The 13,173-nt window shown below is 41.4% G+C and overlaps 1 protein-coding gene across 1 annotated transcript in view; it reads right to left on the reverse strand.

Annotated features, from left to right (window-relative positions):
• Positions 1-13,173, reverse strand: part of exd3 (exonuclease 3'-5' domain containing 3) — an 81,714-nt gene that overhangs the window by 56,337 nt on the left and 12,204 nt on the right. Inside the window, exons 3-12 of the mRNA XM_063013982.1 lie at positions 7,272-7,336; positions 5,444-5,791; positions 3,966-4,019; positions 3,719-3,858; positions 3,217-3,323; positions 2,661-2,734; positions 1,337-1,375; positions 1,084-1,250; positions 811-958; positions 109-307 (exon numbers count right to left, since the gene is read on the reverse strand). Coding sequence (XP_062870052.1) covers positions 109-307; positions 811-958; positions 1,084-1,250; positions 1,337-1,375; positions 2,661-2,734; positions 3,217-3,323; positions 3,719-3,858; positions 3,966-4,019; positions 5,444-5,791; positions 7,272-7,336 — 1,341 coding nt within the window. The remainder of the gene's footprint in view (positions 1-108; positions 308-810; positions 959-1,083; positions 1,251-1,336; positions 1,376-2,660; positions 2,735-3,216; positions 3,324-3,718; positions 3,859-3,965; positions 4,020-5,443; positions 5,792-7,271; positions 7,337-13,173) is intronic.

Below are 13,173 nucleotides of genomic sequence, written 5' to 3' on the forward strand. Positions count from 1 at the left end.
AGTCTACACTTTACATAAACGTTTGTGAGACCGTGAGAACGTTAACCTTCCCATGAAAGCCACTGCAGCCCTTATGGATGCTATTAGAACCCGGATCTGCGCACTCACCCAGTTTGAGGATGCTCTCGTCAGTAAGCAGGGACCGGATGAAGTTTACAGTCAGGCTGTGATGGCTGAGGCCAGGAGCACACAGGTCCAGCAGGAACACTTGCCCCTTCACTGCCAGCTGGATAAGAGCGAGTCGCTGTGTGCACACTGTACCAAAACCGGCTCTCCACTCCATGTCCACCCCTACTACATTCCCTGTCTAGACAGATTAGGAAGACACAGTGCTTAGAGTACTTCTGCAGGTGATTAGGCTAGCTTGCTAAAATTAACTGACCAGCTAAAGTCACAATATTGCTCACTTTAGCCAGACAGAATACCTCACTGACCAAACTTCTGTATAACATGGTCCCACATAAAAACCCCAAAATATTCTTTTTCCTTCCTATTATTTTCATCCTTATCTCCTAATCTAGTCATTTCTTATTCCAGATGTGTGTCTGCTGCCACTTGCACAAACCCCACCGCTTATTATCACCTGCCAGTATTGGGTTCCCACTCAGAGACGTATTATATACGGAGAGCCACACTAGGCCCTGTGTCAACCCCCCTGGGGTTTTAGGTGATCTAGTCAAAGTCCCCGATAGAGATGCTGTGATGAAACCTAAAAACCGAGCAGTGTGTTTTATTTAAACCAGTTACTGTATGGTATCTGAAGTGCTGAGAGCTAATGCAGCATGTGAGGAGAGCAGCAGAAGTTTGTACCTGTAACACAGCCTCTCTGCAGTGCTGCAGTTCCTCTAAATTCTGCAGGAAATGAACTTTATCTTTGGTCAGAGGTAGCTGATAAAAGTGCTGCTGATGAGAAGGAGGAACCCACGACTCCATAAGAGAATCCACATCATTCAGCTCTCTGAATAGGACAGCACAGAAATATTACGTACTGTCGTCAGTTTAGTTATATCAGAGACTGTAGAATAAGAGATGATTACTGTTGATTACTGATGAGTACTGGTAAAAATGTATTACAAAACTCACAGCTGACTCAGTGAGAGTGTCTCCATGGTGTCCAACACACCAAAGGGCAGTCTGTCTCTGGGTACACCAAAGCGTTTGGCCCACTGGGCAGCAGCTTTCACCCCACAGTGTTTCACCAGCTGCTCTACCAACACAACCTGAAGCTCCACATCGCCCTCCACCGTGACCTGATTATACAGTATATCCAAAAACACACTAATAAACACAAGATTAAACAAAACCTACGGGTACACACTTACAAAACTAGTCCTACCTGCACGTGGTCCCGCCAGTTCTCCTCAGTCATGCTTTTCTGAATTGTTGGTAATAGACAAAGAGTTTTGAGATACAGGAGAAACAGAAGATATTATTAAAATATTATCATTTTAATAATAATACTTATTATATTATAAAAAAATATTCATAGCCTACTGTCTATATTTCAATGGAAAAATCAGGTTGTTATTTTAAGTGTTTTTGTATAGAGAAATTATTTCTCAATTTCTGTTAATTAATGTAGAATATATATATATATATATTCTAGTCAGGTCAGGGTGGGCCTGGTTCCCCCAAAATCACTAGACTCAATGCAGCCCCAGCATTGCCAATCATTTTTGTATGTATGGGCCCAGCTAGCCGACAGTACCGCTGGGAATTTAAACTATGGATCCCAGCAGTACTGAGCTAGCGTAATTTACCACTGTGCCACTATTAAATGCTTATGGTACAGCAGGGTTTCTTACTGCTGGTCTTTAAGCGTCACCACTCTGCACATACAGGTTTTCCCTGCTTCCATCATGCCTGATTCTACTAAACAGCTAAAATTCCATTACTGAACTAGCTTGGAAGAACACTACAATACAAATAATTAAGACCATGGATTGAGAATATAGTAAACCATAACGTAAGTTAATAATATAATCACAATAATTACTGCACCGTCATCTTTACTTGGAGTATTGTACGCACAATGCATGGCCACACATTTACATTTTCGTCATTTAGCAGACGCCTTTATCCAAAGCGACTTACATTACAGTTAATGTATACAGTCTGAGCAATTGAGGGTTAAGGGCCTTGCTCAAGGGCCCAACAGCAGCAACCTGGCACTGGTGGGCCTTGAACCAGCGACCTTCTGATGACTAGTCCAGTACCTAAACCACTAGGCCACGGCTTGCCCAGACTAGTATATTCCCCTTGTGGCTATAACAGTCTGAACTCTTAGTAATCTGCTCATTCTGTCAAGAGAGCATTTGTGAGGTCAGGCAGTGATGTTACATGAGAAGACCTTGCTGAACAAAGATCCATCATTTTATTCATTTTCATTAATTTCTTTATACTGGTCAGGGTTATAGTGGGTCCAGTTTACCCAGAAACACTGGGCATAATTCATGGATACCCCACAATCCCGCCACAAATGTAGCTAATCATGTCTGTGCAGATAGAGATTTCAACCCAGATCTCAGTGATGGTGGGTTTGCGCAACAGACCGCTGCACCACCCCAGCGCTTGATCGTAGATCCAATCAATCCCACAGGTGTTCTTTATCAACAGAAATCAGTTTATGAAGCAGACTGCTCTGAAGATTCATTACTCACCTCCCCAAATCTCTTATACATGAGGAACCTCAGCGAATCGAGCTTCCTCTTGTGGACAGAGTTCACACACAGGCCTGCAGCAAATCAACCACATCAAGCACAAAGGCTACAAACTAGCATCTTTATGGAGAAAACATGCAATGATACCTTTCAGTAATTCTTGGAAAAGCAACAAAAAAAACTTGAAATGAAGGAACTCAAATGTATGAAACCGTTACACAATATGACAAAAATGAGGAGGGTTGTCCACGTTTCTTTGGAGTTCAGGTGTTTCAGCCATTTCAAAATTGTGTGGGAAGTTTTCCCCATATAGAAATGATTATAGTAACAAAAGAAAGGCAAGTATATATTAATGTCTATGGTTTAGATTAAGATGTCCAACAAGGTAAGTCAGGTGTCCACATACTTTGTCACAGTGTGTTTAGATAAAAAGGTGCATGTTTTAATGATTTAGTACAGAGAAAAAACCAATAGAAATCATTTGAAAAACAGACATGAAGCTCAAGTCTCTTCCAAGTCTACATTAAGTGTTTTTGAACTCTTCAATCACGCATACCTGGATCAATGTTGAATCTTTCCATGAGCCGGAACACTTGCCGAATGAGCAGTTTGGGCTGAATTTGGTCTGTTCGGTGTTTGGACAGCAGCAGATGAGGATACTGCCTGAATTTAAACCAAAGTGGAAAGAAATACATGTTTACTTAAATACTTTAATAAAACATCTTGGAAAAATGTAACCCATAGTTACAGAGGTGTTTAATTCGTCTTCTGATACAATATGATGCTCCTGAATTTGTGATCATTGCTTTTATTGACAATACGCAATTAAAGCACCAAATAATTCAGTTTGATTCAGCAAGCTGACATTTTTAAGCAAATGAAGGCGGTGCAGTATTATTTAGTAGCTTCCCCCGCAGCTACACTGATGCTGTGGCATACGACTGATGGAACCAGCATGACCTTTAAATGTGAATTCACATGAAACTGAAACTAAAAGGTCTGACCTAATTCAGCCTAATTATTACAAAAGCAACACATGTTCAGGCCTGTACTGTTACCTCTGAACTTCCTTTAGACTGAAGTCCGGGCTGCACCATGAGTCCAGCAATCTGACCAAACGCTCCTGCAGTTTGTCGTCACCACACACGAATGCCTCGGCCAGGGTCAGCTTGTCCAGCAGAATCAGAGGAACACACATCTGACAAAGGAAAGAGAAACAAGATTCAACGAATACATAGATGGAAAAAGAAAGAAAGAAAATGCATTAAGTAAAGCAAAATGTCTTTTTATTACAGGTTCACCAACCTGCTGCATGTCCAGGTCTTTCTGAAGTCCTACTTTTATGGCAAGCATTGCTGCCTGTCAGGAAAAGAAACACTTTTTAAGTGCATCAAATGTATTATCCATTAACAGGCTGTCATTAGTCAACAGGTTTATAAAAACCCATTTAAATATTAAACATCAATGCGTTTGGCAAACGTTGTAGAAATGAGTCATTACATGCACTATAGAAGCTAACTGTTCATTTCAATGTTTTATTTCCATGGGACTCACGCACGCACGCACGCTCTTAACCACTTATCCAATTAGGGTCGTGGGGGGGTGCTTGAGCCTATTCCAGCTTTTCAATGGGCACAAGGCACACAGTAACACCCTGGACGGGTCAGTCCATTGCAGGGCAGACACACACACACACACACACACACACACACACACACCCATTCACCTATAGGGCAATTAAGTGTCTTCAATTAACCTGACTACATGTTTTTGGACTGTGGGAGGAAACCGGAGCTCCCGGAGGAAACCCACGCAGAGAGAACATGCAAACTCCGCACAGAAAGGACCCGGACCTTCTTGCTATAAGGTGACAGTGCTACCCACCAAGCCACCATGCCGGTGGGACTAACTAAGTAAGCTAATCAAACAGCCTGTATCTCAAAGCCTGTTCCCATAACACTACCATGGTTAGCTGTGTCCTACCTCAGACGTAAGGGCAGCAATTAAACAATTACTTACAGAATAAGAATTATTTTGCTACTTATTATTATTGGTTATGTAATTTATAATGAACATCCAAGTCATTGTATGTAAAAGCAGGACTAATTGCTATTAAAAATATAAATAATAAAATAATAATAAAAAAAGTAATAAATAAGTAAAATAATAATAATAAACCATTATTATTAATAATAATTAATATTATTATTAATATTTTTTTTAACATAGTGGTTTCTAAGGACAGTTTACAAATTGATCAAACATACAAATGAATATTTAAAATAAAGACAAATAAATATCTTTAAATAAATATTATTAATAAATAAATGAATAAAAACAATCAAATAAATAAAAAAATAAAAACTACATTAGATCAGAATTTGAGACATAGGCCTGTGTAAAAATGTAGGTTTTTAGCAGCTATTTGCGAGACTTATGTTTTGCAGTAGTGACTTCCAGAGTTTGAGTCATTTCTGTTTATCATCATTTTCACACGCAACAGCTTTCTATTGTTTTCTACCTGTCTAGTGCTCAGTGTCTCTGGGTGATGCCAGACCAACCATAAACCTCAGGAACATACAGTTATAAAAGATAAATGAATAAATCATAATAATAACATAATAACTCAATGTTGGGAAGAGTGACATGCACTCGTCTCTTCAGGTTAAGTCTCTCACTGATGTAGCTGATACATAATAACGTAAAAAGAGGACACAATGACTGTGTGTGTGTGTGTGTGTGTGTGTGTGTGTGTGTGTGTGTGTGTGTGTGTGTAGCTGCACCTCTCTATAGCAGGAGCTTTTCTGCAGGTAGACCACATGTTCCAGCAGAAGACTCTGTTCCAGCTTCTCCAGCTCATAGATCTCCAGCAGAGGCTCCAGGTATCCGGGCTGTGAGGAGGTGAGGAGACTGAGAGCTTGAAGTCGCAGGTCCAGCTTCTTCTGCTCCTCCAGCACCTTCAGACTGACCCGCGGGTGACTACGTCTCCATATTACAAACTCGGTGAGGATGATTTGGCCCAGGGTGGTGGATCTGCCCTTCTGGATACCCGGACAACCCTCCAGTATGCTGAGCAGCCCAGACAGGGGCTCCTGCAGCTGGGAGAATCCAGAAACCGCCTGCAGTCTCAGCTGGGCATGCAAGAGGAAGAGGTCAGTAAGGGTAGTTGTGTGTTTACAGATTGCTATAGATGCATTTATTATATTAAAATTAGAGTAAAATGTCGAGTATGGGGTGCTTGGGCGGCACAGTGGTAAAACACACTCGCCCACCAGTACTGACATCTCAAGCTCAAGGTTTTGAATTTCAGCTCTGCTAATGGCCAGCCGGTGCCTAAACGGACAATGACAGGCTTGTCAACCTGTGTTGGCTAAATGCTTGTGTCTGCACAATGAGACGGGGAATAATGGAGACCCATGCATGATTCTCTGTGCGTGATACGGATCTCCATATGAACCAGCTAGTGTAGTTGGAAAAAAAAAAGCAGTTGGCTACTGCAAATGTGTCAGAGTTACAGCCTGTGTGTTAGTTCATCTGGACACAAAGTTTGGTGGTCTCCACACCAAACTTTGTGTCTAGACGAACTGATTCAACTTTGTGCACTGGATTGAGTATGAATCAAGAGGGCCTGTGTGTTAGTTAGGCCTTCATCAGTCAGGACTGGAGGTCTGCAGCAGTTTGTTTGTTTATTAGGATTTTAATGTCATATTTTACACTTTTGGTTACATTCATGACATTACAGGTAGTTACTCATTACACAAGGTTCATCAGTTCACAAGATTATATTGAACACAGTCATGGACAATTTAGTGTCTCCAATTTACCTCACTTGCACGTCTTTGGTCTGTGGGAGGAAACCGGAGCACCCGGAGGAAACCCACACAGACACGGGGAGAACATGCAAACTCCACACAGAAAGGACCGGGACCACCCCACGTGGGGATCGAACCCAGAACCTTCTTGCTGTGAGGCGACAGTGCTACCCACTTAGCAACCATGCTGCGTGGTAATCGGATACGACTAGACTGGGATGAAAACTGGGATGGAAATATATGAATTAAATTGTCAAGCAAGGCAGCAAATGGTTTAGCAACGTTTTCACATTCATCATTTGATTCTCATGAATTCCTTTTATTAATTTAAGCTACAGAGCGAGAGGAAAAACATCGTCACTTCGTCTGAAGAGCTTAATGAAAGATTATACATATGGTAGCTACAATTACCGTAATTCTTTTTTTTTTTTTTTGCTTTCTTACTGTTGAGTGTAAAACGGTGTAAATGTCATATTCTAAGGTTTTCGAAAAAGAGCTTTAATGAAACACCAGCACTGACCTAAAAAGCAACTTTTTTTTAAAACAGCTCTGCATTTGCTGAATCCAACAAACAGCAGATAAGCGTTTTCAGGCCTGAGAATGTTATTTCAATTTGGCCCATAATATAATCTCTTTAACTGGTGTTCAGATTCAATTCCAGGCTTTATTTGTTCAACATATATTTCATGTCCACAGCAGGTTTTTGTGTGTGTGTGCGTGCTGTAACATCCTGTATTTTAGCTCAGGTTTACTGTGTGAGCTGCTCTTTAGAGAGAGTGGAATTACAGGCGTCTCTTACCGCCTCCAGCTCCTTCCTGCTCCACAGGTCAAAGAGCTGCTCTCTCAGGGCTCCCGGGTCAACACCTGTGGGTACAAACACACCATACGGAGTCACATTCTGCCCTCTCGAACACAACCCGTACCACCCCACACCACCCACCCCACCTGTCACCTACACACATATACACACACATCGTCATCTTCATCCTCTTTCCTGCTTCCGTTTGTCATTATCATGACACTTTTCCTTCCTATCTCCACTTTCCTGAGCATTGTTCTCCCGCATCAGTGGGGCTTGAGAAAGTGGTGAGCACACACGATGATCACTTTTTAATGGCCGCTCAGGTCTGCGTTCACTGTGGTTCATTGTTGGTTTATTCTCTATTTATATTTTAGGCACTTCGTACAAAACGTAAAACAATTAGGAATAGAAAAATGCTTTTTAAAAATTAACATTTTTAAACAAACAGTATTGAAATATCCAAACAAGAAAATCCGTACAAATAAAATAATAAAAATATCGAGGGTTTTACATGTGTTTGCTAGTAAAGACAAGCATTTAAACTTAAAACTTTAATAATATTTTACCTACATCATCATCATCTACATTTCCTTTTAGGGTGAATCTATAAAGTAGCTATCCAACATACATTTTGCTTAATTACCAAAATAAGTGAACCTAATCTGGATGATAGTTAATAACAGTACATTTACTCATTTCATTATTACCTTTTATAACCCACTGAGTTCCATTTAAGTTAACATTTTTTTTTCAACTGCTCCCATATATGGGGGTCACCACAGCTGTGATTTTTTCCCCATTTTTCACTATTAGGACCGAGTACTGGCTAACAACACACTTGTCTTTTGATTCCCGAAATGTCCCTTGTATTTATTGCTCTGTTTTTATCTCCACTGTGTGTATTACGCTGTTTTGTTTGCACTTGTTCTGTCTTGCACCCTGGACCTGGAGAAATCGTTATTCATTTCAATATGTATTTGCATAGAGCTGAAATGACAATAAAGCCTCTTTAATCTTAAATCGTGAAGTCACTTGAAAAAGCCTGTGGTAGCTCAGCGGTCAAAGTACTGCACTAAGAAGCAACTCTCGGATTGTGTCTTTGAACAATTCACACACAGCAATCGAGAGACAATTTTCGAGTCTCAAGCAAAGGCCACATCTCATATACAGTGTATCACAAAAGTGAGTACACCACTCACATTTCTGCAGATATTTAAGTATATCTTTTCATGGGACAACACTGACAAAATGACACTTTGACACAATGAAAAGTAGTCTGTGTGCAGCTTATATAACAGTGTAAATTTATTCTTCCCTCAAAATAACTCAATATACAGCCATTAATGTCTAAACCACCGGCAACAAAAGTGAGTACACCCCTTAGTGAAAGTTCCTGAAGTGTCAATATTTTGTGTGGCCACCATTATTTCCCAGAACTGCCTTAACTCTCCTGGGCATGGAGTTTACCAGAGCTTCACAGGTTGCCACTGGAATGCTTTTCCACTCCTCCATGACGACATCACGGAGCTGGCGGATATTCGAGACTTTGCGCTCCTCCACCTTCCGCTTGAGGATGCCCCAAAGATGTTCTATTGGGTTTAGGTCTGGAGACATGCTTGGCCAGTCCATCACCTTTACCCTCAGCCTCTTCAATAAAGCAGTGGTCGTCTTAGAGGTGTGTTTGGGGTCATTATCATGCTGGAACACTGCCCTGCGACCTAGTTTCCGGAGGGAGGGGATCATGCTCTGCTTCAGTATTTCACAGTACATATTGGAGTTCATGTGTCCCTCAATGAAATGTAACTCCCCAACACCTGCTGCACCCATGCAGCCCCAGACCATGGCATTCCCACCACCACGCTTGACTGTAGGCATGACACACTTATCTTTGTACTCCTCACCTGATTGCCGCCACACATGCTTGAGACCATCCGAACCAAACAAATTAATCTTGGTCTCATCAGACCATAGGACATGGTTCCAGTAATCCATGTCCTTTGTTGACATGTCTTCAGCAAACTGTTTGCGGGCTTTCTTGTGTAGAGACTTCAGAAGAGGCTTCCTTCTGGGGTGACAGCCATGCAGACCAATTTGATGTAGTGTGCGGCGTATGGTCTGAGCACTGACAGGCTGACCCCCCACCTTTTCAATCTCTGCAGCAATGCTGACAGCACTCCTGCGCCTATCTTTCAAAGACAGCAGTTGGATGTGACGCTGAGCACGTGCGCTCAGCTTCTTTGGACGACCAACTGAGTCTGTTCTGAGTGCACCCTGCTCTTTTAAAACGCTGGATGATCTTGGCCACTGTGCTGCAGCTCAGTTTCAGGGTGTTGGCAATCTTCTTGTAGCCTTGGCCATCTTCATGTAGCGCAACAATTCGTCTTTTAAGATCCTCAGAGAGTTCTTTGCCATGAGGTGCCATGTTGGAACTTTCAGTGACCAGTATGAGAGAGTGTGAGAGCTGTACTACTAAATTGAACACACCTGCTCCCTATGCACACCTGAGACCTAGTAACACTAACGAGTCACATGACATTTTGGAGGGAAAATGACAAGCAGTGCTCAATTTGGACATTTAGGGGTGTAGTCTCTTAGGGGTGTACTCACTTTTGTTGCCGGTGGTTTAGACATTAATGGCTGTATATTGAGTTATTTTGAGGGAAGAATAAATTTACACTGTTATATAAGCTGCACACAGACTACTTTTCATTGTGTCAAAGTGTCATTTTGTCAGTGTTGTCCCATGAAAAGATATACTTAAATATCTGCAGAAATGTGAGGGGTGTACTCACTTTTGTGATACACTGTATATATATTTATATAACTTTTATCTTGTACAATACATGTACATCTTGGGCTATGTTATTATCGTTATATTATTATTATTGTTATTAATAATCTAGTGGTGATAATGGTAGTGGTAATTATAATGGTAATAATAACTGTGTATATTGATACTTGAAATTATACTGTTTTTTACTCCATAATTTTTTATAGCAGTGCCCCTATATATCCCTCCCTTACTGTTTTTTTCTATATTGTTCTATCTATCTATCTGTCTATCTATGCAATAATTATTCTACTCTTTACGTATCCTGCTATAAACATTTGCATTCCTCATTACCTTTTCCATACTGTAATCTTTGTATGTCTGTACATTAAAATCTTGAATACAATCACTTGTATATATTAAACAGATGGTGCTAGTGTGTGTAAGTCAATGTCTATATTTTGTATTAAATGTGTATTTACAACTGTGACACCTAAGATTTTCACTCACCTTTCACACCTGTGTTAATGTGATGTTACAGTAAAAGTAATTTGATCTGTTAGCAAGCAGAAAATCAGGGCTAAAGTAATGTAGTATGAACTTAGGCTAAGTCGTTTTGGATAAATGTGTCTGCTTAACGCCAGAAATGTAACCATGAAGTGTCTTCTCATGAAACTGTGCAAGTCAGGATGAGTTCAAATGTCAGATTCATAAACAGGAATCACCCTGAACCGTTTATCCACAGGCCTCCTTTATGATTTCAGCTGCTGTTGAGCTGACAAGTCTGTTTAACAACACAATTTACTTTGTCACTGCCAGCGTGGCTTCTTGCTAAGCATAATGCAACATGCCTTTGAACTCCGGGATATTGCATAAAAAGAAACTTTCTGCCTTTGATTCTATTCTTTTGGAGCCCCCACCCCAATCATTGTTACATGTAGATACTTCACACCGCATGTGAATTGAAAAAGAGGGTCACAAAATTACCATTTAATATGCGTAAGAGGGATAAGAAGGAGGGGGTCATTGTCACTGAAGAGGTGCTGGGCCTTTGTGTTTTTTGGGAACGATTTCGGGCCACAATACCGCGAGAAGATGAGACATTTTCTCAAGCAGGAGGGGGAGGGAGGGAGGTGTGGGGTTTAGTAAAAGGCGCTGGAACAATGGTCGAGCCGAGGGGAAGTATATGTTCCTTTGAGTGGCGCTGAAAGCAACTGCTCCGCTCATGCTGTGTGGCCAACACCTCGACTCTCCTTCCCCCTCCTCGCTCTCTCTTCTTCCCAGGACCGGTCTTACCCCTACCCACCCCCACCCGCTCCAGGTCTGTGTTTGTCTCGGATTTCCCCCGGAAAGGGCAACGCGGTGGCTACGGTGTAAAAAATCCAGCCTTCCTGAGTAGCAGCCTGGGAAAGCAGAGCAAAGGGCTTTTCTCTGTCCACACTTCAGCCTGTAGCGCACACACACACACACACTCACACTCTGCAGATCTGCACCATACTGAAGTACAGCACATCAACGTACATGTTCATCAGATAATAGATAGATAGATAGATAGATAGATAGATAGATAGATAGATAGATAGATAGATAGATAGATAGATAGATAGATAGATAGATAGATAGCTTTATTTATCCCAAAGGAAATTATTGACCTCCATAGGTGAACAATATATGCATGATACACAATATGCAAATAAATGCAAAAGATGTGCAATTCGTGCGTCTGACAATATGGCTTGAAAGACAACTAAAGGTAATAATAGCTGATTATTAAGTGGTCATAGGAACAGTACAGTTATAAGCTGACGCTGACTTAAGCCAGCTAACCTACTTAACTCCTGTAGCTCCAATGTCTGTTTTTCTCTTTGCTTTCATTTAATCAGAACTGTGAAGGTGCATTTCGCCCAGGTGCCACAGCAGGATATACTGTTAGCTCACCAGCACCACGATTCTAGGCTCTCCGGTTCAAATCTCATCTCTGCTACCGGTCGGCTGGGCGCCTGTAGCAGACAAAATTGGCTTCCAGTCTGCTGTGTGGGAAAAGTCCGGACTAAGGGGTGGGGTGTAAGGACCCAGGGCGCCTGTACAGAAAGTGAAGGAGCGCAGAGATCGGGGCGTGGCTATCCGTACGCGAAGCCGACCTTACACGCAAATCCACCGAAGTACGGGTGAATAAGAAAAGATTGGTGGACTGCACACATATGGTGGGAGTGTGTGTTAGGCAAACATACACCCTCCTAGGACGCCGTTGGGGTCCCCAGCAGCGGACTGGCTATGCTAAATTGGGAGAAAAAGGGGGGGGAAATGCATAAAAAGATAATCAAAAGATTACTAGAAAAACTGTGCAGGTGTAGAAACTAGAACTGTACTGTCTGCAAACGAGTCACTTTTGGAAGTCAACTGGCAGGGGCAGTTGTAGTCTAGTGGTTAAGGTACTGGACTAGTAATCAGAAGGTTCCCGGTTCAAGCCTCACCTCTGCCCGGTTGCAGCTGTTGGGCCCTTGAGCAAGGCCCTTAACCCTCAATTGCTTAGATTGTATACTGTGTCTGCTAAATGCCAAAAATGTAAATGTAAACTGGCAGTAAAGTTCTGCTGTATCAAGAAACGTCATGTCAGTCGTTCCTACCACCTGGAATGTGAGTCCCATTACAGTCTGGACGACACCAAGCTCTCACTGTCTAGCCATTACCAGTGCACTGAATTTGTACAGCATGGTATAAGCAGATAAATCAGAATATCTTTATTGTCATTATACCAGGCATAACGAAATTAAGGTGCAATACTCTACAGTGTTACAAACAATACATTTAAAAGAATATAATTTACCAAGATTGCCAAAAATGTGCATTTACAAAATTACAATAACAACAAAAACAATAACACACAAATAGACCTTCTGTCAGTAACAAGCTGGTGGGATTGCACATTGCCCTTTGTAAATATTGCCCCTAAAATTGCACAGTCCCATGTGCTTAGTGTAATGAATGACAAATCACCTTATATAGAGGTATTTAGGGTTCGTACTGCGGTGGGGTAAAAGCTATTTTTGAGAAGAAGAAGAGAAAGAAGAACCTTTATTGTCATTATACTTGCGTACAACGAAATTTAGTGTGACACTTAAAAAAAGA

This window comes from Trichomycterus rosablanca, chromosome 18 (assembly GCF_030014385.1).
Source record: "Trichomycterus rosablanca isolate fTriRos1 chromosome 18, fTriRos1.hap1, whole genome shotgun sequence".
Taxonomy (NCBI): domain Eukaryota; kingdom Metazoa; phylum Chordata; class Actinopteri; order Siluriformes; family Trichomycteridae; genus Trichomycterus; species Trichomycterus rosablanca.